The sequence below is a fragment of the Nycticebus coucang genome, chromosome 8 (genome assembly GCF_027406575.1).
Source record: "Nycticebus coucang isolate mNycCou1 chromosome 8, mNycCou1.pri, whole genome shotgun sequence".
Lineage (NCBI taxonomy): Eukaryota > Metazoa > Chordata > Mammalia > Primates > Lorisidae > Nycticebus > Nycticebus coucang.
This window is the reverse complement of record NC_069787.1, coordinates 10,551,101-10,577,187: the sequence shown is the minus strand read 5'-3', so window position 1 is coordinate 10,577,187 and position 26,087 is coordinate 10,551,101. Positions and strand designations below refer to the sequence as shown.

Below are 26,087 nucleotides of genomic sequence, written 5' to 3'. Positions count from 1 at the left end.
TGGGTGGACAGAAGTAAGGACGAGTGGATAGATGGGTGAGTGGATGAAAGGGAGAGAGAAAGGGATAGAGGGAGGGTAAAATAGGAGAGGTATAGTTCTACTGCCTCTGATATGTGTGAATATTTGGAGGTGGGGGAAACAGATATATCTTCAATTATTAAATATTTGTTGACTAGTTCTATGTGCCAGATACTATACTGGGAAATACTACAGTGCGGAAAACAGTTTTCCATTCTGACCTAGAGTAAACACAAACAATTACACAAATGGCTATTAAATGGTGCGGTAAGTGGCCTGATGCGGGGAGGACAGGGCCCTACAGGAAGGCTTCCTGGAGGAAATAACATCTAAACTGAACCTTGAATGAAGAGCGGCCTTTAACTGGGTGAACATAACTTGGGGTGGGGATGGAGCGCCCCAGGCAAAGGCAGCCGTGTGAGTCTTGAGCCCAGGGAGCAGAAGCCAAATGGGTCTGAGGAACAGTTTATAGGTGGGAGAATATCAGGTGTTTGGGCACCAGCCAAAGGAGCCACTTCCCCAGCCTTCCCCAGGTCCCCCTCCGCGGACATCTGTTGTTTTTCTCTGCTCAGGATCATCAAGTCCTCCTTCTTTGGGAACAGCTTCTGGATTTTCTTTGAGGAAATCCTCCAAATTCCCCTTCTCCAGTCTCAGTCCACATGGTTCATGGAAAACTAACCCAGTCTTCCAATCCCAAAGGCAGGCATGAGACCCAGGCTGGCCAATCAATGAACATTATGTTAATCTGGCCATAAAGATTGGGGCTCAGGAGCTCAGCCAGGCCAATGAAAGACTGCCCTGGCGCTGTACTGGAAACATTGGGCAGGGGGCATTCTCTTTCCACTATGGGGTGAGGCTGTTAGGAAGGGACCTTGCAGGGCTGGGGACGGTTTCTTTGTTACCACGTAGGAGAAGCCTGTTAGACCATGATGCTCACACAAAGGAAAACAAAACCAAAGGGGGAGAGAGGCTGATTCTGCAAGATGGATGGATGGATGGATGGATGGAAGGAAGAAAAAAGAGGGGGAGAGAGGAAGGCAGATAGGAAGGGAGGGAAGAAGAGAACAAGATAAAATGGAAGGGTAGTTCTACTCCCTTTGACAGGGTGAGTACACAGGGGTGGGGAGGGACAGATACACCTTCAATTATTAAATATTCATTGAAGAGTTTACTATGTGCCAGGTACTAGGCCATGTGCTCTTGAAACACTGTAGATGGGGTCTGTGCCTCCTCAGAGCACAGTCTGTTGGTGAGACAGACAATTAAACCAGCACGTGCCCCTGGACGCAGCCATGCCTAAGCCACCTGCTCACACGATTCAATAGGTGTCATATTTCCATAAGCAAGTTTGCACAGGACTACTTTCCTGTGCCACTGAATGAGTCCCCCAAAGGCAGGCTTCCTTCCTTCTACCCTCCCCACAACTCACGTAAGTCCTGGTCCCCAGTGACTTAGCAGGGCTGATCAGCTGCTACCCGCCAACCTCCACCAATCCAAGTGCAGCTCCCTCTTTTTCTCTCCACTGGGAACCATCCACTGTCATTCAGAGCCAAATCAAAGGCCATCTCTTCTCTGCTGCCCTCCTAATGCCCAGTGGTCTTCATCACCCCCTCCTACCTCCCCTGTTCTCTCACATCATATCTTAGCCCCACTAAGACACTTGTCACAGTGTAGCCACATCTCATTGCCTGGGCACATTAATAATAAACGTATTCTGAGTGAATGCATGTCTGGTAGGAGAGCTGGAATTGGTTAGGGGTTACCTAGAAGGAAGCCTCTTCTTTCCGATCTTGGGAACAGCTCCATCCCGGGATGAACCTGGGCACTCCCTGGCTGCAATATGCATAGCCCGCAGAGCTGCCTGCCGTGAGCCCAAGACAGGACCCTCATCTCCCTCCTAGGGCAGAGTGGCATGAAGATAAAAGCTTGAAAGGAGCCCCAAGTTCCTCCAGCTCCACGCCTTCCTTCCACGGGTGCAGGAAATGAAGGGACAGAGACCAGCTAACTTGTACCGACCAAGTCAGCGTTTCCAAAGTGTCAGGTGGGAGCCACTCATGTTAGCAAGGTGATTTTCAGTGTCAGAGAATATTATTACCCACAGTCAATTCTGCTGGGGTCCTTCTGAGTCCATCAGGAGGAGGGACTCAGCCGACACCCACTCATCTCTAAGGCCACGCTGCTCTTGCTCTGGTGGCTGCCAGGTCAAATGCATAACAGTGTTGGACTTTCCCCTGACTAACAGAATACGTCTATCTACACCAAGTTGTCTTCCTCTTGCTAATGTGAATATAATTTCCTTTTAAAATAAATGTAGATAAGCAGTTGCTATACACTTATATAGTTTAATGTATTTATATGAGTCACTCAAGGGAGTGCTTAGGTGCAGACATCAGGCTAGGCTCTGCCACCCGCCAGCTGAGTGACCCTGTGCTGGTCCCCTGACCTCTCCCAGCCTCAGATCTCTCATCTCTAAAATGGGTGTGATGTTAACCCACCTACCTTAAAGGGTTATGGTGAGGATGAAATAAAGTATATATGTAAAGCATTTAGACCAGTCCCCAGCCTGCATTAAGTCCCACATAGGCGTGCAAGTGCTAATTATTAGTGGGATGAAACCATCTCCCATCTCATACTCAGATGTAACTACAAAAGCAAGATGCAGATTGGTGGATAGGGTGGTTACCACCTGTGCAAAACAGGGGTGCGTGGGATATGCCCGTGCACGTGTGTGATGGGTGAATGAAGTATCTCTGGAAGGAGACACCCTGAACTAGACCCTAGTAACCTAGTGCTCGAGGCTGTCCAGGGACAGGGAAGAGCCAGGCAGTGGAAGATATACTTCTCATTGTGTGCCTTTTTGTGTTAGAAGTTTTTTTCACCAAATACATGTATTATCTACTTCCTAATTTAAATATTAAACTATTTATTTCTTTATTATTATATTTATTTATTTAGACAGAATCTTACCCTGAGTAGAGTGCTGTGGAATCTCAGCTCACAGCGACCTCAAGCTCTTGGGCTCAAGAGATCACCTTGCCTCAGTTTTTCTATTTTTTGTTTCTTTTTTTGCAATTTTTGGCCGGGGCTGGGTTTGAACCTGCCACCTCCAGCATATGGGGCCGGCGCCCTACTCCTTTGAGCCACAGGCGCTGCCCTCAGTTTCTCTATTTTTAGTAGAGATCGGGTCTCACTCTTGCTCAGGCTGGTCTCAAACTCCTGAGCTCACGTGATCCTCCCGCCTCAGCTTCCCAGAATGCTAGGATTACAGGCGTAAGCCACAGCTCCAGGCCAAATATTAAACAACTTTTAAAAAGGAAAGTCTTCCAGCTCAAGTGTGGAACATACAGAGCAGATCTCGGCTATGAAATGAAGGAGGTGGTTGCACATTTTGCAGCCAAACTTTCTTAGGGCCTGGGCTGACCCAGTGACAATGGAGGACAGAGGACAGAGGAAAGAGTCAGAGCTGTGTAGGAAAATACAGAGGGCACCAAAAGAATGCATGCACATTTTAAGACAGGAAAAAACTATATTAAAATCGTAATAATATATATTGATAGCAGATGATGAATCCGTGTCACATCTGACATCTGCAATTACAAGATGCTTAATTATAAGCATCCACTTCTGATCACAGAGAACTACACATGAGGTCTCCAGGATCTTCCCTTGTGCACAATACATGCAGCATCACACATCTCAAACTTACCGTGAGTGTGTGCAGTTATTAGGTGTGTTGGAGACTGTGTTACACACACATGCCTCCGTTGTCGTTGTTACTTCTACAACATTCTCAATTTCAAATACCACTTTAAAAAACGGTCTTGTGTTCCTTGAATAACAATGGTGCTTCCATCATGTTCTTTGTCCTGCCTGTCATAGGATGGCACTAGCCTTCATTTGATTAATGCCATCTTTTGAGCAAATGTCATTGCTACCGTGATTCAACTCAACTTCGAAAATCTCTTGAAGTGTGTAGACACTTTTTTTTTGGCACCCCCGGTATTTATGCTTCATTCTTTCATAAAAGATAGAATGATTTAGCACCAATGTTTGCCAGGCACTGGGTTATGCTCTGTGCCAATCACTCGCCTCAGAATAATCCAGACCAAGGAGCTGGTAACAGCCCCACATGCCAGGGAGGGACTGGGCTCAGGAGGATGTGTGGCAGGGCCTTGAAGCCTGTGACTCTAAATCCTGAGCCTTCCAGTACACAAGGCTGCTTTTCCACTAATTAACTATGACTGGGAGAGTTATTATAAAAAGGGGACAGGGTCAATTTAAAGAAAAATATTAAGTAAACTACAGTGGGTCCAATAACAGGTGAAACCATGGGTTGTACCTGAATGTCATTCTAGAAAGATACACAGTGAACCCAGCGTGGACCTGGGACCAGAACCCAGGTTCCTGGGCTCCCCATCTCAGGCTCTCTCACCACCCCAATCCCTGAGGATGGTCCTCAGGTGGAAGACACCTCTGCAAAGATTTACCTGTTGGCCCAGAGTTGATTACATAGCCCTGAGTCCAGCATACAATCAAATTAAGGCTTGAACCAGTAAAAGGTAGAGCCCACTCATTACGGCGTTTAGGATCTACCTGTCACCAAGCCGTCTCTGCATAGCCCTAAAACAAAGTCTCAGGGCCCCTCCTGCAGCCCTGAGCCTGGAAGGCAGGCCAAGGAGAATGTGGTGCAGCACGGTGTGTGTCGGGGGGGGAGCTGTTGGGGGAGACAGGTGACACTGGACATTCACTGGTTGCTGACACAACAGATACGTTTCATGGTCCAGAGATAAAATGAAAATCTGAACACATTTTTAGCTGAAGGATGAAAAGAGTGGAGTTTTTTGGTTGGTTGTTAGTTGTTTGGTTTGGTTTTGCCTCTTCTGGAAGTATGGACAAACTGGACCACACTCTCAAGCTCTGCCCTTCTTTCCACCCAGGCTAATATATGATCTAAGGCTATACTGCGTCAGACTGATGGGTGTTCAGGGGAAAAGAGGTAAAGTGAGCCACGTGTGTGCATGCACGCGTGCTGTAGAGAGAAGAGCACCTCAAGGTGATGAGGACTGGGTGGAGGGAAGGTTTGTTGAATGAAGAAATGAATGAATGAACAAATGAATAAGCAAAATGCCTGGCCTGTAGTTTCCTCTGCGTCCTTCTTGGTACCACATGGAGACAGGCCTTCTTCCCGAATCGGGTGATGATGGATAGCCTTTAGTATTTAGTCTCCATCATGGTCACACCCTGCAGTACCCCCTGAACAGGCCACCACCATCTCCCTCATAGAACATTAAAAAGGCAAAACCTGAGGCTTACTGGAAAATCTTCTGTCTGCATCATTTGTTCTTTAGGTACCATGGTCATGACCCTGGCTGGGGGGAGGAGGAGAGCTCTGTAGACTTGTATAATCAGACATGGGAACTACAAAGTGCTCAAATGGAATACCAAGCAATGAGGTGTGGGGCTGAGGCCCTTAGCAGCTGGGTGGAGTGAACTGTTTGCAAAGAGGGTGCACTCACTGCTGGCATTGCCACTGGCACAGCCCTTCTGATTGTGATTCTCCAGCGCTGCCACCAAGAGGAAACGGAGTTTACTTTGCCATCTTATGACTCTGGGCTTGGTTGTGTGCCTTGCTTTGGCCAAGGGGATATTAGCAAATGCAAGGAAAGCAGAAGTTTGAAAAGAGCTTGCACATAGAAGTTTATCCATTTGGGGCTCTTGTTCTTTTTTTAAATTTTGGCCAGAAAATTACAGCCATGTGAAGGGCCCCAGTTGAACCCAGCCCAAATTGCTGGCCCATCAAATCATGAGCAAATAAAATGGTGGTCACATTAAGCCATTGAGTTTTTGAGGTTGTTTGAGCAGGGCCAGTCCCGTTTGTGATACTTAAGAGAATGTTCAGCAATCGATAACTGATACAAAGGTCCCAAGGTTTACTTCTCTGGGCCTCAATGTCTTCATCTGTAAAATGTATGAGCATTAACTAAGTAGTACATATAAAGGACCTAACGCAGTGCAAGACACATTTTAAGGACTCATTAAACAGCCACAGTTGTTAAGTTCCTGCTTATTTTGCAAATAGAGAGAAGAGAGGCCAATGGGGTGACTGGACTTGGCCAAGCTGGCGGGTGGCACAGCAGGAATTGAGACCCAGACCTATCTGTGACTCATTTGCACTGCTGTGATGTGATGTTACCTTCCCTGCTGAGAATTCCTTCTCTTCCCCTGTCCCCTCTCCTTTAAGTTGTACCCATCTAAAGGCACGGAGATCAAAGATCACCCTGAGACACAGAAGCCCACCTGGAGTGTCATTTTTCTCTTTTTTTTTTTCCTGTTTTTATTCCAGGTTAATATGAGGGTACATATAATTAGGTTACATTATTTGCATTTGAAAGGTAAAGTCCAAAGTCCGAGTTGTGGTTGAGTCCTTCACCAGGAAGCGTGCCATATATCCCTACATTGTACTCGATAGGTAAGAAATTAACGGAGCTCCCTCCCCCTGCCCCTTCTTGAATTGAATTGTGTTTTTCTCCTGTGTGGGCCTATAGTTGTTAATCTACTAGTTTCAGAATAGTACTGAGTACGCGGGTTGCTCACTTTTCCATTCTTGTGATACTTAAGAGAATGTTCTCCAAATCCATCCAGGTAAACACAAAAGATACAACCTCTCCATCTTTTTTAAAGGCTGAACGGTATTCCATGGTACACACCCACCACAGTTTATTAATCTACTCCTGGGTTGATGGGTGTGGGGTGTCACTTTTCTGAATCCACCTCATTTCCCGTCCTCCCTCCCTCCTTCCTCCTCGCAACCACCCAGCCTCTCACGCACGCACACTCACTCTCCCTCGACAGGTATGCACAGATCACTTCCTGGGTGCAGCGTGAGGAAGCAGGGCCAGTCCCGCAGAGCTCACGGGCAAGGTGGCTCCCCAGCGAGCCCCTGTGTCCAGCACATCTAGGCTCTGTCTTGGCCTGTATCATCATTTAACACCCTGCTCTCACCTCGCTGCCCAGATTCTAAACTCCTTGTGAGCAAACCAGTTTCTTGCATGTATTCACCCTCCCCACTCTCCCTCCTTCACTCCTGCAGGCACCCAGGGAGCTCCAAAATGCACAAGGCTCCGATAGAAAGGAGCTCTGCAATGTTCACAATCCCCCTCTGTGCCCTAGTGCAGTGTGGGGGCCACAGCCGCTGGCCTTAAATGCTTGAATTTAACTGAATTTCTGGGTAACTACTGAGTCAATAAAAGATCTTGTGGGGGGAGGTGTTTTTGACACCCGAGGCTCCCACGCCTCCATATGCAGCAGGAGGAAAGAAAAGGAAAGAGTTGGGGGCGGAGGTGCAGCGCCCCTCCCTCCCACAGCTCCCAGCCCCACCCTGGCTGCTGTGGCCCTGCAAGGCAGGCCTCCTCCTGCGGTCTGGCCCACATGTCTGACACCAGTGGCTCTCTGCCCAGCTGCCATGACCTGCAGCCAGCACAGCAGTTGTGCGTGGAGCACCTGCTGGATTCAGGCCATGGTGGTGCCGGCACACCCATGCAGGGGTCAGAGATACCACCATCCTCTTATCTCTGACAACTGCCTGGCCCTGTCCAGTCCACAAACGGTGGAAAGATTCCCGGCCCCATTTTTCACAGGTGCAGCTGAGAGGTGAAGGAACTTACCTGAGGCCACACAGTTGGATTGGAATTGAAGTTTGGGGACTTTAATGCAGGGTTTCTCAGCCAAGACCTGACTCTGAGGGGGTTCATACTCTAACGGGGAGACAGGACGTGGACATATAAGAGATTTTTGTCCAAGTGCCAAGGGAACTCCAAGCCCAGAGGTCACGGCTTCTGAAGGCAGTGGGGTTTGGTGTGAGTCTCAGAAATGAGCAACAAGCAGCGACAGGAGGGCAGCGAGGGGCGCGGGGAACCGCAGGGGAAGAGAGGCCGAGGGAAGGTATTTGGTGGGGCTGGGGGGCAAGAATGGGAGCCCAGCTGGAGGTCAGAGAAAGGTTAGAGGCCTAGGTAGGAGTGGCAGTGGATCCTGGGATGTGGAGCTCAGGTGTTTGGATGTTGTGGAAGAAAATGATCTCTTTGAAGAGGGGACCTGAGGAACCCAGACTGGGGGACACCCACTCTAGCCCAGCCCTCTGCAGAACTCTGAGTAGGACAGTCCCAGCGGGTTATGAGCTTTGCACATTTATTACCCTCCCTTCCCCCATGAGAGCATGTACCATAGCCTACTCCATGCTCCGGGAGGGGCTCATAAGAATGCTCATGACACAAAAGGAATAATAAAATCTTCTGATACGTCATGCCCTTTTGTTTTCTTTGTTCTAAGAACGCTTTACACATGGGAGCTCCTTCAATTCTCACAGGAGTGGGCGATGGGTATGGTTATCCCCACATGGACTTGAACTCAGATCTTTGGCTTCAAAGCCTGTGCTTTAGGCCAGGACGCTATTGGGCCCCCCAGTGGGCAGCTGAAGCAAAGCCGCGTGTATTCTCAAGCACCAATTCTTCCCCTAAGAAGGACCAAACTAAAAAGTATCCAGGGACTCGGTTTTGCTCCTTAATTTGGAATCACAGAATTGCAAGTTTCAACCTTCATCTAGGCATCCCCAGCCATTTTTACTGATAGGGAGACTGAGGCCCAGCAAAGCAAATGCCTTGCCCAAAGGCCCACAGCTGGGTGAGGCCCCTGTGGGGGGGCCTTCTGATCCAAGGTCCAGGCCCTCCAGCCACTGAGAAGTCTCCTGACTGCTGGCCACACAGGACATAGCACGGAAAGATGATAGTACCAGAGGCAAGGGCTTTTTTGCAAGTCTGGTGTTCCTTCCCCTCCGACCAGGCCTTCTCAGATCCAATTTTAGCAGCAGAGTTCCCTCCCCCACCCCACATGCACTTCTAATAAGAAGCCTTGTAAGGAACCCCACATATGTGAAACATAACAGCTCTACTCTGTAGTGACCGTTGTGAGATAAGGAGCCTGGTTCTACCTGCTGGGTCTACCCACCCCACTCCCCAGGCTTTCCACCGGGCTCTCCCTGGGGCTCTCCAAGGAAGCCCAAAGGTCGTCCAACAGACCGCACCACGGGGTGGTGTGTGTTTGTGCTGCTCACTCACTGGCCTTCTTGGATTCTAATACCCATGTCAAGTACGGTTAGATCTTGGCTCCAAGCAGACAGCAAGGTCAACTCCGGGCCAAGCTGTGAGTTCTGGAATTACCTGGTAGAGATCCCGAGAACAGTGTTCCGTTTTGCAGATGACGATGTTGAGACCCAGGCAAGCTGCAGGCCTGCCTAAGGTCCCACAGTCAGTAAGAGCGGCCTCCCCCAAGCCTGTGCCAGTTGACTCCAGAACCGCCATCCCTGCCCTCCGGAGCCTGCGCACCCACATACTCTCTCAGTCTCCACTGCACTTAGTGTCCTTTGCTTTCATGGGTTACACGTCCCTTAGGGGCAGGTCGTTTGCCTCTCTCGTGAACTTTCACAAACCAGACAGGCCCAGGCCCTACCCCAGCTGTAAAGAATCAGAAGCTGAGGCTGTGAGTCATTACATCCCAACAGGGCGAGCTGCTGTCACTCAGCGTAAGACACAGCAAGAAGGCGCAGGGGCATCCTGGACCTCAGTTTCCCCTCCCTCCTCCTCCAGTGCTGATGACAGGGGACCCGATCCTCAGCCCGGCCGAACCTGGGCAGAACTTACTGTGTAGAGCTCATTGGTCACCTTCAGGAGCTCCTCGTGCATCTGCAGGCCAATCTCCTTGCTCTGGAACATGGAAGAACAAACATCAGAGGAGGCACACTTTGCTGGTTGCATTTACCCATTTCTTTCCAACACAGAAAGGTCAGGAATGTTTGTGGTGCAGATGGGAAGGGGTACAGAAATCTCCGTGAACCTCACTGACTTGAGCCTGAATTCTTCAGTTCATGTCCATGAAACGAATTCATAGAGAGGTTCCTGGCAAATGGGATTCCCTGGTCTTATAATTTGAAGCCTCCTACATACCCTTCCCTTTCTTAGCGACTCACAGTGACATCAGCATATTAAAGATTCTGGAAGCAGGATCTTCCTTTCACGTTGGGTGTCCTGAGCTGTGTGACCAGAGTTCCTTGGTCAATACTCATTACCATCTCATGACAGTGGGGCTTCCACAAAGTACAGCTGGAGAAACAATGACCTAGCATCTCAGTCCCTCATCAGAGTAAATGGTGGTTCTCAGGTCATCCAGGAAACACCATCCAGTAGCAAGTCAGTGCCCTCTCGCGTCCCAAAGGCTCGTCGTCCTTAACTAGAAGCAGCAGTTGGCACCCACTGAGGCATCAATGTCCTGGCTGTCGGGGCCTGGTTCCTGCAGACATGGTAACCCTTGCTTTGACACCACATTTTAGTTCAGCCCTCCCCTGTGCTGGTTCCCTGGCCCACCTAACCTCATCCCATCATGCCTGGATCCTGAGCTGGTGGCAGGTCCACTTTCTGTACAGATAAGCAGAAAGCCCGCAGAACACAAGGCAAGAGTTCTAGGTTCTCACTTCTGCTGTGGTGCTGACTGGCTGATTGGCCTTGGAAAGTCACTTGCCCTTTGAGCCTTAGCCACCTCACCTATACAATAAAAACCTGAAATGGAAACACTTCCTAAAGCCTCGTCTGGGGGTCACTGCTAGGTGCTACATGAGAAAAGAAGCAGGGGCTTCTGTGACTACATGCATTTGCAAAAAGCTGTCAAACAAAGGTAAACAGATGTGCTTAGTGCAGACTTTTTCAGTGCCTTTAATATTCTTACATACATGGAAACAGGGGGCTGTAGTATGTATTATAATTTTGTTGACCACAATCCTTATATGAGGTGACTTATATGACCATTCATAAAACAATAAGAAAATTATCTCTAGGTTCCAACCAGCCTGAGGAGTTTAGGATTCTTTGTTGTTGCATGTATGATTATGATTTAGCTAAATACTCTCTACTATGGTCTGAATGTTTGTGGCCCCCCAAAAACCCACAGGTTGAAATTCTATATATTTTGCTCTGCCATCCTAAGGGCTGTATCTTCTTTTGTTCCTAAGATGCTTGCTGGTAGCATTTGGGGTTATATGCTTTTTATGCTGGCACTCGGCAGAAAAGTTAAAACTTTCCATTTGACCATATAATTCCCTTTCTTCCAGCCGGTTAACTCACATACTTACTCCCAGACTAACAGCATGTACCAGAATGCACCACCTCAAGTTAGCATGGGGTCAGCTTCCCTTAAAGAGCTTGCCCGGAGTAATGAATTTCAATGAAAATTCCCAGCCCTCTTACAATTAGGAAGGGAATGAATGGATGGTGGGGAGGGAGTACCATGAGGACTCCCCATGTGATGATATTAGAAGGTGAGGTCTTTGGGAGGTTAGTAGGTCATAAGGGTAGATCCCTAAAAAATGGGATTAGTGCCCTTATAAAAGGGACCTCAGAGAGTTACCTTGCCCTTTCTACCATTTGAGGACACAGCAAAAGGTGCTGTCTATGAACCAGAAGTTAGTCCCCTGAGACATCAAATCTGCCAGCACATCAATCTTGGACTTCCTAGCCTCTAAGACTGGGAGAAGTACATTTCTGTTGTTTATAAGAAATCACCCAGTCTATGGAATTTTGGTATAGCAGCCAGAAAGGACCAAGACACTCTACCTCAAGTTTCTGAGTTGAAAATGGGAGCCCTGCTGTCTGCTCCCTGCCTAGTCGAGGCATCCAGCTCCCTTTCAACTCCCTCAGCCTCACAGCTGAACCAGCTGCTGATGGGCAGAGACCAGCCTTCCTCCTGCTCCCAGGCCAGGAGCCCTCAAACCCAATGGTAGCTGAAGAAGGCTCAGTATCAGAAAGATGTCTTCTCAGGATCCTTCTCCTTACCCTATAGCCCTTTCTCTCAGCTCCTGGGCCCAGATCGACAAGAATCACCCACTGAAGGTAGCCTTTGTTTGTGCTATACTGCTTAACAGACAGGAAAAAACTTGGGGGCCATTCCAGAGATGTGATAGCCCTCCTTCCCATTCTGGGGACCAAAGGAGGAGGACTCAATCCCAAATCACAGCAGACCCTGTGCAGAACTTCCTATGCAGAGCTCACAGGGGCCTTCAGCAACACCCTGTAATTTCTTTAGAGGTGCTTTATAAACTACACCAGCTATGACCATCTCCCAGCCTCCATAATCCTTTCAAGGGAGCAGTGAGTGCTTCGGTTTCCCTTGTGGCCCCTCCACCTGCCATCTGTCCCATCATCACTGCCTCCAAATGCTCCAACATCTTCCAGTGGCTCCCTGGACCTCTCTCAGTCCTCGGACTTACCAATGTCTCTGATACCCAAGATGCTGTTTCTTATGTATTTATTTTTATGATCTAATTTTTAAAACAGGTCATAAATATGTATGGCTAAGGAAATTCTAACAACCAGCAAGGTAAAATGGAAAGAATCAGTCTCTCAGGCTCCCAGAACCCCACTCAGAGGCAACTGCTATGAAAAATGTCTTCTGATACCTTCTGGAAATAGTCATGTGATGGCTGTACAAGTACACACTAGGACATCGTATGTTCTCTGTTTTCACAAATGGGTGCACACCATATACACCTTTCCTTCCATCTTGCCTGTTCCACCTGATGATATACCTGAGAGATTTTTCCATCCCAGCATGTGCTCTCCCTTCCCCCCTTTTGCACAGGATTCCTTCCATACACCAGCTGTATCAAAATTCATTTAACCAGCTCCTTAGGAATGACATCTAGAATGCCTCTAGCCCCTTATTTCAAATGATGAATTGAAAGTCCAGTCCCCTGTCACTATGTGCACAGCCAGGAACCCTATTCTAGAAGGAGCTTGCTGGGCAAATTCCTGCCTTCAGAATCTGCCCCCAGCCAGGCCTTCCTAGTCCCTGTCCCTGCCCTGGTTAGATTCCCATACACTCCTGTCATCAGTTGCTACTTCCTGGTGACCTACAGCCATGTCACCATCTCTGCAGGCCTCTCTCTTGTATAACCCTGAACCCAAGTTCAAAGATCTGTAACTAGCTGTTGCAAAAGTATGGTCTAGATGTCCCCTCATCACCTCAACCTCGAATTATGCAAAGGTGAACTCCTGAACTTTCCTGCATCCCCTTGGCTTTGGTCAGTGGGATAATATCTCCCGGGGCTTGTTAACTGGAAGCCTGGGAGTTATCTTAGATGCTTTTTTTTAGACAGAGTCTCGCTTTGCCACCCTAGGTAGAGTGCGGTGGCATCATAGATCACAAGAACCTCAAACTACTGGGCTCAAAAGATCCTCCTGCCTCAGCCTCCTGAGTAGCTGGGACTATAGGTGCCTGCCACAATGCCCGGCTAATTTTTCTATTTTTAGTAGAGATGGGGGTCTTGCTCTTGCTCAGGCTGTTTTCAAAATCCTGAGTTCAAGCAATCCACCTGCCTCGGCCTCCCAAGAGGGTAGGTGTGAGACTTGCACATTATAGGTGTGAGACATTGCACCCAGCCTCTTTGACACTTTTTTAATCCCTCCTCCTCAATCCAGTCTGCTGTGTCTTGCCTTCAAACTGCCCAATCTGTCGTTCTCTGTAGCAGGCAAGCTCGTCCCCCCTTCCCACACACACCCATTCTTGGCCTTCCTACTTCCAAGAAAGCTACCAATTTGCCCTGGAATTCATTCCTTCAAGGAGAGGTCTTCAAGGGAAGCTCACCTCATGCAACTAGAGATAGCAGATTCTGGCACATGTATTAGTTCAAGGGGTGAGTATGTGACAAAACTGGATGGAAGAGGAGGATTTATACGTGTGTGGTCAAGGGGAAAGTTTTAGCTTTTCTACTGAGCACTAGTAGAAAAAAAGCATGTGGCCCCAATTGCTACCAGCAGACATCTTAGGAGCAAAAGAAGGTGCAGCCTGAGGAAGGCAGAGCAAAACAAGCCTGGCGCCTTCAATGCTCTCGTGAGCACCTGATGGAACTGAAAACCCAGAGCCTGCCTCCCAGTGGACTTCAACTTCTCTGGCCTCACTGGGGTTTTCTGTTACTTGTAGCCAAAGCATTCTAAGGGATGCAATCCCATTTTCCATCACCAGTTCCTAGAGCAATTGTAACACCACTAAAGACCCGATCACTGAAGCTCCCTCTTAACAAAGTCCCCGGTTCTTGTCTCTCTGAGATTATATTTGGTTCTGCATAGCTGTCCCAGTGGAACTTTCTAGAAATGTATTTCATCGTGTCCCTCCAAACCCTCCTCATGGCCTGCAAGGATCAAGTCCCACCTTCTTAGCTTGACTTTTGAAGCTCTCACAACTAGAGCGGGCCTAGTTAGACAGCAGATAAGGTAAACCGGGGGCCAGAGAGACTGGGCTGGGGGTGGGGTTTTCAGTCATTTCACCCCCTGGCATCCCAGGTTCCCTGTCTGTACAGTGAGCACCCCGTCATGTCTTCTCTGTGCTGGTAAATGATCTTGTTTATTTACTTGTTTATTCATTTGTCATTTCTTCCCCCCAGCTTGAATGTCAGCCCCTTGAGGACAAAGAGACTTTCTCTCTGGTGATAGAAGCTCAGACGCCCCAGATACTGGGAGTGCCCTGGCCAGACAGCCCTCAGCTGAGAGTGCCCTGCAGGGATGGCCTCAGAGGACAAGGTGACACTCCTTCTGGATATGGCCCTAACCCAAAGACTGATCAGTGTGGGGCACTGAGGCCTGTCTCACCCTGTTCCAACCTGGACAACTCTGAAGGGCTGTTCCATTTTTAGAGCTCTCTGCTGAGCTAGTCAAGGCTTCTGCCTGCATCCCAGCTCGACCCCCCACCACTTCCCCTGCTCTCCCAAGGCCCCTCCCAGATGCCAAACGCAGGTGTCTCAGGGTCTACTTCCCAGGATGCCCCGCAGCAACATCTCACTTCCCCATTCCCACATCCCTACAATGCTACAGAGCCTGCTGCATTGTGGGTGCTCATTAAAGATGCTTGCTGAGGGCAGCTCCTGTGGCTCAAAGGAGTAGGGCACTGGCCCCATATGCCAGAAATGGCAGGTTCAAATCCAGCCCCGGCCAAAACTGCAAAAAAAAAAAAAAAAAAAGGAAAAGAAAATCTAGTCTTTATTTGGCTCGGCGCCTGTGGCTCAAGCGGCTAAGGTGCTAGCCACATACACCTGAGCTGGCGGGTTTGAATCCAGCCCAGGCCCGCCAAACAGGGCGTTGTGGCAGGCGCCTGTAGTCCCAGGTACTTGGGAGGCAGAGACAGGAAGATCGCTTGAGCCCAGGAGTTGGAGGTTGCTGTGAGCTGTGATGCTACGGCACTCTACCCAGGGTGACAGCTTGAGGCTCTGTCTCAAAAAAAAAAAAAAAAAAAAATGCTTGCTGAATGAATCTATGAACAAATGAAGCAATAGTTCCTCTAAGCCTGAGTTTCCTTATCTATAAAAGCCGGATGATGTCATAGGACGCATGGTGTCCCCATGAAGTCCCCATGAAGATCAAAAGAAGTAACACCAACAACAGCACCATATGAGGCACAAACCAAAGTCCCTGGGAAACAGAAGTATAGGCTGAATCAACACCCCTGAGCCGCCAAGGGCAAGGCTAGGAAGTTGCTTAGGGCAGGGAATAGAAAATCGAGTTGTCGGGCGGCGCCTGTGGCTCAGTCGGTAAGGCGCCGGCCCCATATACCGAGGGTGGCGGGTTCAAACCCAGCCCCGGCTGAACTGCAACCAAAAAATAGCCGGGCGTTGTGGCGGGCGCCTGTAGTCCCAGCTGCTCGGGAGGCTGAGGCAGGAGAATCGCTTAAGCCCAGGAGTTGGAGGTTGCTGTGAGCTGTGTGAGGCCACGGCACTCTACCGAGGGCCATAAAGTGAGACTCTGTCTCTACAAAAAAAAAAAAAAAAGAAAATCGAGTTGTTAACTCTTTCCTTAGGAATCTCCCAGTTTAGTGAAATAGAGACAAAGAAGAATACAGATAATTCTAAGGGGGGAGGCTGAAAGGGCCGGAAGGGAGTACAGAGGCTCAGTGTGGGATGAAGCGACCATGGAGAGAAGGGAGGGAGCGGCACTCCAGAGCAGCAGTCGTCAACCTGCGGGTCACAGGTCTAACGACCCTTTCACAGGGGTCACCTAATATCGGATATTTACATGACATACGTAACAGTAGCAAAAATTACAGTTATGAAGCAGCAACAAAAATAATTTTAATACAGTTCCCCATGTTCCACCACAACATGGGGAACTGTATTAAAGGGTCAAGATTGAGAACCACTGCTCCAGAACCTTCTCACCGCGCACAAGTGGCCGGACAGCCTGTTAGGCAGGAGGCACAGACTGGGAATGGTGACAAGACTGTTCACAAGACGCCAGATCACACAGGTGGGTGGAGACCAGGCGTCCCCAGAAGCAGAAATGGGAGCCACAGGAAGTCTGAGCTGAGCCGGGAGTCTCTGAAAGCGAGGGCTGGGGCTACGGGGAGATGCAGACTCCAGGGTACGAACCGAATGGACAGGCCTGGAGGGCTGCTTCTCGCGTTTCCTCAGCAGGACTGTAAACTGCCGGACAGAACCTGCCATGTCTCTCTGTCCCCCCTGGCTGACCACAGAGTAGGTGCTCAGCAAATAATTCCTGAACTGTGCAGGACTCAAAGGCATTATTTTTTCTGGCTGGGGAGGGTTTGGGGAAGGGAAATGCTCTCAACTATGGTTCCAGAAACTACTGAATGAGGAACCCAAACCAAACATTCCACCAGGAACAGGAGGCCAAACCCTGACCATCTCCAGCAGACCACCACTCCCAGCCCCTCGGGGACCCAAGTGGCCACGTATGAACATGCCTTGTCCACATTTTTCACATTACTTTCATGCCTCCAGAGGTCAGGAGCGGTGGGCTGATCTCCTTCATACACGGGAAGTGTGTGGACCACAGAAAGCAGTGGTGTAGAGCCAAGGAGGTCCAGCCATGTTGGCCACGGTTCCTCTGGGTGGAAAGGGGACAGCCAGTGAGACGAGGGTAACCAACCACAAGGGCCAGCACCATGAGGGCAGGTGTCCCCAGCACTGCCTGGTTCCTCTGGTCTCTGGAGGTTCCTACTGGAGGTTAACCTCCCTGAGGGCCGGGTCTTTCTGTGTGGTGGGAGCAGTCCTGTGCATTACAGGATGCTTGCTGCACCCCGGCCTCTGTCCACGAGATGCCAGTAGCATTCCCTCCCCCAACCTCAAGTTGTGACAACTGAAACTATCTCCGGAAATGTTCCCCAGAGGACAAAATCAACCCCCAATGAGAAACACTTAGAACAAGGCCTCCAAGCAGCAGCTTCTCTGGCCTGCAGACATGTTTTATTTGGCCATTCAGAAAATGTGGATACTTTCCCAGTATTTAAAAATCAGACTATTCCCCTCAAAAGTCCTGATCATCAGCTTCTTTGGACACACTGGATGATCCAGGAACACCAAGACCCAGTGTCAAGCACGGCAGTCCGCTCAGAGGGGGCTGAGCTCCCTGGCTGGCTATGGTGCCCAGCTTCTCCCTCCACAAGGCCATGTCACCCATCGGGGCCAGACTCCAGCGGGGTGTCTTGGGGAGGAGATGGCTTCTTGTATCTCTGTGGTCAACTCCTCACTAGCGGTGATGCAGTCTACATAGGCTCTTACTGAATACCTAGTAGATACCAGCCTCAACTAAGCACGAAAGGCACAAGGCTGAACGAGACATGGTCCCTGCTCTCGAGCACTGTCCAAGGCAGCGGTCAGTTATGGAGCACTTGACATCTGTTGAATATTGACCCAAAGTCACTTGTGTGCATGACCTAATTTAAACCTTTAAGATAAGGACTACCTTAACAGATAAGGAAGGGCTAGAGGTTTGCAAGGGTTGAGTGAGGCAACTTGCCCAAGGTTGCACAGCTAGAAAGTGGCACAGCCAGGATTCAGTTTTTGGTTGGTCTGACTCCAAAGCTGGCGCTCATGGAGACTTACTATTGCCTGCTTCCTCAGGGCCTACTATGAGATACAGACACACAGGTAAAGAGAGGCCATCGCAGGGCTGTAATCAGTATGAGTCCAGGCCACTAGGCAGGCAGGCCCTCTGGACGCCGCCTACCTGTCCAGTGCACCTTCTCATCAGCTATGCGGGAGCCTCATTCCTGGCCCCTGCCCCCATTGGTAGGTATGTCTAGTCCTCTTTGGCCCACCTGCCCTCCTAGAAATAAACCAATCACAATGTCCATCTCTTGTTTCTCCCTCCTCCTCCTCCTGATAAGGGAAGACGAGATGTGGGTGGGCCTGGGTGGGCTCTGGTTGCCTGGTTACACAAAATGGTCCATCAAGCAGGGGACAGGACCAACCAGCATGTTCTAGCACTGTGTCTCCACTGACTGGACAGGAAGCAGACATATCCCAAAGCAGGGCCAATAAGAATCTTCCCCGGGAGCCTTCTCATAACTACACTCTAAGATCTCTCTCTTCTGTTGCTAAACAGGGACAGCAGGAGTCTTGCCCACCGCAGGAGAGAGCCAAAGATGTTCAGTCCCTAGATGTAGTGATGCCCAAACAGGATTTACCTCTGGATTTTGTCAGTTTATAGGATCCAGTGCCTTCCCATTTTTGCTTATTTGAAAGAACACTGACATCACCCATACTTATGTCGATTTGAATATACCAAAATGACCACTGAGCAAGAAAGCTTTCTGGAAACCTTCCACCCAGCACCAGTTGTCAAACAGATCCTGCAAAAGGGGTAATTTCCCTTAAGGCCAGAACAACTCTGGCTTCACAATGTTTCCTACAATGCAGATTGCAAACACTTGCGCACAAAAGGGCTCTATAAATGCTGTGGCTGAGCTCACTGCTGTGCAAAAACAGTACAGAAACAGAGACTAGTAAGAAGTGATTACCTTTGACCCTTATGTCTGTGCCAAAAATAATGAAACAAACATTCATTCATGTCGAGATGTGACCAGCTGACAAAATTTTTCTTGACATAACACAGTTGTGAGAGAAATCAATTCCTTTGCCATGAAAATCTTGCCCTGTGTGACTTGGTTTTGTTTTCAAAGCAGGACTAATCATGCTTTGGAGGGAAAACTCTGGAAGACCTTGTTGTAAGTCCTAGGACTTTATGAGCTGTATTTGAAAAGTTCTATTTTTAAAAGGGCAAATGTCCATTTAACTCCCTCCAACTAACACAAAGATGGGCCATTTCCAGTGCTAAAGTTACCTTCCATGTCTGAAAAATGATACCACCTAAAAAAATGTTGGGTTTTAATGACAAGACTCCCCGCTCCTATGCATAAGTCTTTTTATTTCTCCAAATTAGACCATCCTAAAACAATACTTCTAAAAATGTGAAGGCAGACATACACAGATGCCTTCATTAACTCTCAATTATCCGTATGGGGCCTCCTGTCTCCCTGAGTCCTGTTGCAGCCAGGCCTGTCTCGCTTCTCTCTCTCTGCTTGAATAGATGTTCTCCTGTTGGGTTACTTTTGGGGACATCCCATGGTTTTCCTAGTTCTAGGGTTCCAAACAAATAATAGGAAACAAACAAACACAACTAAACAACAACAAACAAACCCTTTGTCTCTTTCATTCCTAAATCCCAGCAGGTCTCATCCACTGCTTTTCCAAACTCTGACTTGTTTTCTCATCAAATCAAAAACTTGAGACCCACAAGTGTTCCCTGTTTAAATATATTATGTCTATAAGCATTGGCCATCCCCCAAAGCAACTATGTTTTTATTTCCAAAGCAAAGGCTTATTAAAAGGGGTGTCCTTTCCCTGCTCCTGAACACCTCCCTTATTTTCCTTCCCTTTCCAGACTAATTTATGTCCTCTGTTGCTATAACTCCAAATGCTGTCAGCTTCTTGGTTTGTTTTTTTTTTTTTTTTCAAAAAGCTGGAATGCAGATCCAAGTCCTGAACTCTTCCTCCACAGCAACTGAGGGTGGTGTTGAAAGCCTGCATGCATTCTGTCGGGAGCAACAAGGCCTGAGAAACCATCTTCTATGACAGAGGTTCTCAACCTGTGGGTCAGGACCCCTTTGGGGGGGGTCGAACGACCCTTTCACAGGGGTGGCCTAAATACATCCTGCATATCAGATATTTACATTACTATTCACAACGGTAGCAAAAATTACAGTTATGAAGTAGCAACGAAAATAAATTTTATGGTTGGGGATCACCACAACATGAGGAACTGTATTAAAGGGTCCTGGCATTAGAAAGGTTGAGAACAACTGATCTATGAGAACCCAGGGCTGGATATCGGACTGCAAGGAAGCAAGAAGGCCCTGGGGCCACCTGGGCATTTTTGGCAGTGATGGCCCCTGATGCACACCCAGGAGCCCAGTGAGGGCTTCGGCAACCAGCCCAGAATCCACCCTGCAGCCTCTTGCCCTGCATTTACTCCCAGCAGCACTGTGGGACCCAGTTTTGTTAAACTGTTTTAAATAAACAGATCTGAGGAAATCCAAGGGATGGCTGGGGGGCTAGGAACAAGTGACCTGACCTGGTCAGGATAGAAGTTTTCGCATCTCTATGAATAATACTAAATATTATCATCATAGTAATAATGCTTAGTAGCAATACTATTACTACAACTAATACTTTGATTATAAATAATAACCATAACAGCTTTTGTTTCTTGATCTCTTAGCATGTGCTAAGCACAATCTAACTGCTTTATTAATGTTATTCAGGCAGTCTCTGGGTTACAAACAGGATAGATTCTATAGGTTTGTTCTTAAGTTGAATTTGCATGTAAGTTGGAATAGGTACATTTACTACTACCTGTAATAGCCTCTGTTCATGAATGTGAGTTGTATGCAAGTCAGATGTTTATAACTCAGATGTTTATGCCTGCACCTCATTTAAAGCCTAACAGCAGCCCTGAACAGGAGACACTATTATTGACCCTACTTGAAGATTAGGACACAAAGGGTCAGGAAAGGTGACGCATTTACCAAAGGTCACAGAGCTAGTAAACGTGACATTCTCAACCATTCTACTCTGTTGCCTCCATCGGGAAAGCTAGTGCTCTAAGTGACTTTAAGTTGGTTTTTTCCCAACATTTAAAAAATAATTCTAAAACACGACACTTTTCTGCCTTAGTGTAGAAAGCATGCTGATATTTACAAGGCTCTGCTGTGGATCATCATAAATACCAGATATCATACTATGCCCGGTGCCATTTTGCAGAATCTCCTGTTATCTGTGACTCCGTCCTGGCCCCACCTTCTGACTTCCAGGCTGAGGCAGATGGGGATGGTGTGGAATGTTGGGCTGCATCTCTGTGGGCCCAGAACATACCCACATACCCAGGAGTAATCTGTTCTCTTTCATGACTTTAGCCCTGATGCTTCAGCATATATATAGTTTTGCTTTGTTTTGCTTTACTTTTGCTGTGAGATAGCAGTTGAGGGGAGAGGTTTTAGCCTACATGCCTGCATGCATTTTGTGGGAAGTAACAAGGCCATCTTTCTGGAAAAAACAATGTTTATAAAGTTGCTGGGTTTAGAGCCATTTTCTCCCTCTCTACATTATCTTTGAGGCAGCTATGAAGGTTCTTAGGCCTATTTGTTGGATTCAAAACATTATTGATCACAGCTGGGTCACTGACCGGAGCCATCTCTTTAACTTCTTTGTCATTTTATAACCTGATCTTCTGTTTCACTGGAATTGTTTGTGGATAGGATGTGAATGAGAATTGCATTGGCATTTCAAAAATGTCTCTGCACATGTATTCACCCATCTGTCCACCACCTTTCCATTCATTCACCCACCCATCTTCTTACCCATCCATCCGTCCATCCATCCACCTATCTCCTCACCATCTGTCCAGCTATCTATTCATCTACCCATTTCCTCATCCATCCATCCATCCATCCACCCACACATCACCTCACCCTCCCAGTCTATCCATATCCCCATCTCCTCACCCATCCATCCATCCATCCATCCATCTATCCATCCACACATCACCTCACCCTCCCAGTCTATCCATATCCCCATCTCCTCATCCATCCATCCATCTATCCAACCACACATCACCTCACCCTCCCAGTCTATCCATATCCCCATCTCCTCATCCATCCATCCACACATCACCTCACCCTCCCAGTCTATCCATATCCCCATCTCCTCATCCATCCATCCACACATCACCTCACCCTCCCAGTCCATCCATACCCCCATCTCCTCATCCATCCATCCATCTATCCAACCACACATCACCTCACCCTCCCAGTCTATCCATATCCCCATCTCCTCATCCATCCATCCACACATCACCTCACCCTCCCAGTCTATCCATATCCCCATCTCCTCATCCATCCATCCATCTATCCAACCACACATCACCTCACCCTCCCAGTCTATCCATATCCCCATCTCCTCACCCATCCTTCCATCTATCCAACCACACATCACCTCACCCTCCCAGTCTATCCATATCCCCATCTCCTCACCCATCCTTCCATCCATCCATCCATCTATCCATCCTCCCTTCTTCTCACCCTCCATCCATCCACTCATCTACTCACTCATCCATTCTTTCATCCATGTATCCATTTACCTATCAACCTACCCATCCATCTAACCCCTTACCCATTCATCCATCCAGTCTTTCCTTCCTTTCTTCCTTCCTTCCTGTTCCCATATCAACTTCTCTGGTCCAGGCCCCATTATCTTCACCATTAATATGTATGCAAGTGCATAAATATGACAACATGTAATTGCTTTCCCTCAGTCCAGCATCTCTTTTTTCTTTTATTTATTCATTTATTTATTTTGAGACAGTCTCCCTCAGTCACCCTGGTAGAGTGCCGTGGCATCATCATAGCTCACAGCAACCTCAAACTCTTGGGCTCAAGTGATCCTTTTGCCTCAGCCAAGGAGCTGGGACTACAGGTGCCTGCCACAACGTCTGGATAGTTTTTCTATTTTTAATGGGGGGGGGGAGGTCTTGCTCTTGCTCAGGCTGGTCTTGAACTCCTGAGCTCAAGTGACCCACCTGCCTCAGCCTCCCAGAGTGCTAGGGTTACAGGTGCGAGCTGTTGCACCCCACCCAGCATCTCTTTTTTCAAAGCCATCAAACACCCCAGGTCAAATTAATCATCCTTAAACTTGTCTCTGATCTCTCTGCCCCCTATTCAGGAACCATCAGTGGATCTTTGGATCTCTGGCAAAGGCCTCCTTGTCTCCAACCCACCTTTCCTTATTTTCACCCTTAACTTCAACTCCCCAGTGTCTAAAACATGAAGAAAAGTAGCGAGAACAATAACTAACAGACACCCACACACATGCCACTCAAATGAGCTAGCTACTAAGATTTTGCCATTTTTGCCTCAAAACTATTTTTAGGAAGCAAAATGTTGCAGATACAGTTGAAGTGTTCTGGGTCTCCTTCCTGCCTGCCTGGTGCCTCCGTCACTGTCCTGAGGCCGGTGTATAGCCTTCCCCAGCCCACACCTGTATAGCTTTATTTCAGCCAGTTGTCTAACCACATGAACAATAGAAACTATTTGCCTGTTCTAAATTTTGTAAGAAATCATACAGTATCTTGCTTATTTCACCCAACATTACGTTTTCAAGGTTTCTTTACATCGATACTACAGACCTAGTCCCTTCCTCCTACCCATTAGATAATATTCCACTGAGTGACCGTCTCTAGCTCATTTAACCATTTCCTTAATGACAGACACTTAGTTTATTTATCTGCTTCTTCATTACAAACACCTCTGCAGCGGATTTCCTCATACAAAGTTGTGTAGGTATGAAGATACACTATTAAATAGACTGTCTTTAGGTTATACTTAGGAGTAGAATTGCTGGGTGGCCGAGTCTGCACCTCTTCCTTCACTGTTAGCAGATACCACCTAATTACATTCTGAAAGGACTGGACCAATTTACATGTTTGCTAAGAAGATACATGAGTCCTTGATGCGCCTCATTCTTGCCAGCACTTAAGGATTATTTCATCAGTCAACCGGGAGTCAAACTGTTACCTCACTTTGTTTTATTTTACCTTCTCCTGATTGCTGGTAAGTATGAACATCTGTTCTTGTCTTTTTGATCGTTTATAATTCACTTTTTGTGACTTTTTGTGACTTACCCATTTACATCTCTTCCCCATGTTTCTGTTGGGTTGCCTGCCCTTTTCTTATTAATTTACATTAATTGATTTTATATTCTAGGTGTCAGCCTTTGGTTTGTTCTATGCATGTCAAATATTTTCTCCTGCCTTGTCTGTATTGCCATTTATTTATTCGTTTTTGATGTATGGAAGATTTTAAAATTTTTACATAATAGAATTTACCCATTTTTTTCTGATTTGTACTTTTTAATGTTTTCTATCCTCATCCTTTTCCTACCCCCAAGGTTCTCAATATTATATCATCTCTTGCCTTTTCTTCCAAAAGTTTTGAAGTGTTGCTTTTTACCTTTGTTACTTATCTATCTAGAACATATTTTTGTAAACTAAGGTAGAGGCCTAATTTTTTTTAAAAAGTATATCCAGTAGAACCTTTGTAAGTTGATCACCCCGGGGACTATAACAAGCTGGTCAACATATGGAGGTGGTCAACATAAGGAACTAGGCCTACTGTGCTGATACGTCCATGTGGTACACGTCAGGTCTATGAAAATTAGGTCAACTACAGGAGATGGCCAGTGTAGGGAGGTGGCCAGCTAAGGAGGTTCTCCTGTGTATGTGTGTGTGGTGTGTGTATAAAATTGGTTCCTGTGAATAATAAGAAAAGGGCAAACCACCAGTTGAGTCAGCCCCATTTATTACGTAGTCCTCGTTTTCCCTCTAATGTATATACGCCACTGCCATACACCAATTTCCCACCTACCGAGGGCTCTGTTTCTGGGCTCTTGTCTGTCCTGTCAATCAGTTTGTCCAGTCCTCTCTAGTACCTCTGACTACCACTTTATAGGAAGTCTTAATTACCTGATAAGACCTATGGTCTAACCAATACCAAAATACAAGTACATAGAAATATCCTTGTTGACTTAATTTTCTTATTAAAGTGTAATACGTTTAGAAATTAAAAACAAGCAGAAAGCTTTCACACACTCTTTGAAACTATTTTTAAAAAACACCAAATCTAATTCTGAATAATTCATAAGGAAGAAATTGTAATGGAAATTATGAAATATTTATATCTAGATGACAATGACAGCATCACTTATCAAAACTTCTGGGATGCAGCTAATTTGTAGCCTCTATGGCATCAATGTTCAATCTTTCTTGTTTTCTAATGTACGCATTTAAATGACACTTTCTAATTGGATATGGCTGGCACACAGGAGCATTATTCATTTGCGTATATTAATCTTATAAGCAGCCACCTTGCTGACTCTCTCCAGCAGCAAGTATGATTTGCTGTTAGTTTTGATAAATACCCTTTGTCAGGCTAAGGGAGTTCTTATCTATTCCTAATTTGCTTAGAGCTTTTGTCTCAAATGGCAAAACGTTTGTCTCAAATGGCATGCCTTTTAAAAGTCAAGGACACCACTTCCTGCCATATTCTGTGGTCCTAGCCAATACAATAAGGCAAGAAAAAGAAATCAGAGCTTATAAAAGAGACAAGACCACCACCATTTAGAATTACTCCATGAGTGATTCCTACGCATATTTGCTTATTTCTGACTCTCTGCTTAACCTGTGTAACCTGAATAAAATTTTCCTTCATCCCACTCCAATCTTAATTCTCACTATGTTCCTCCTCCAAGTCCCAACAATCATCCTAACAATAGCTAAATACTTATTGCTTATTAGATCCCAGGTAGGAATTTTATATCATTTTTTAAACTTTACAAAATCTTAGAAAGGAGGTTATTACATGATCAAATTCAGAGTTCAAGGGATTAAGCTAAACTCAGACAGCTGGAAAGTGGCAAAGCAGAGATGGAAGTCAGAGCCTGTCCCTAACCCTAACCACTCAACTAAACCGCTTACCTGTCCATGATACAAGACCCAGACTTCTCTGCCCATCGTCCTCTGCTTGGTCTGGAGTCTGTCTCTCCTGCTTCCCGAATCTCTGCCTATCTGTTGTGGGCACTATGACGTAACACTCAGATCCCCTCAGGACTGGAGAACTTAGCCCCTCAGCTG

At 47.2% G+C, this 26,087-nt stretch overlaps 1 protein-coding gene across 6 annotated transcripts in view; it reads right to left on the bottom strand.

The window, feature by feature from the left end:
- The window catches only part of SRGAP3 (SLIT-ROBO Rho GTPase activating protein 3), a 261,624-nt gene that overhangs the window by 84,549 nt on the left and 150,988 nt on the right, over positions 1-26,087 (bottom strand). For all 6 annotated transcript variants that reach the window (XR_008381621.1, XM_053599336.1, XM_053599337.1 and 3 more), the window contains exon 4: positions 9,711-9,773. Coding sequence is in view for 5 of the 6 variants with exons in the window: in XM_053599336.1 (XP_053455311.1) it covers positions 9,711-9,773 (63 nt within the window). In the remaining variant the exon portion in view is untranslated. The remainder of the gene's footprint in view (positions 1-9,710; positions 9,774-26,087) is intronic.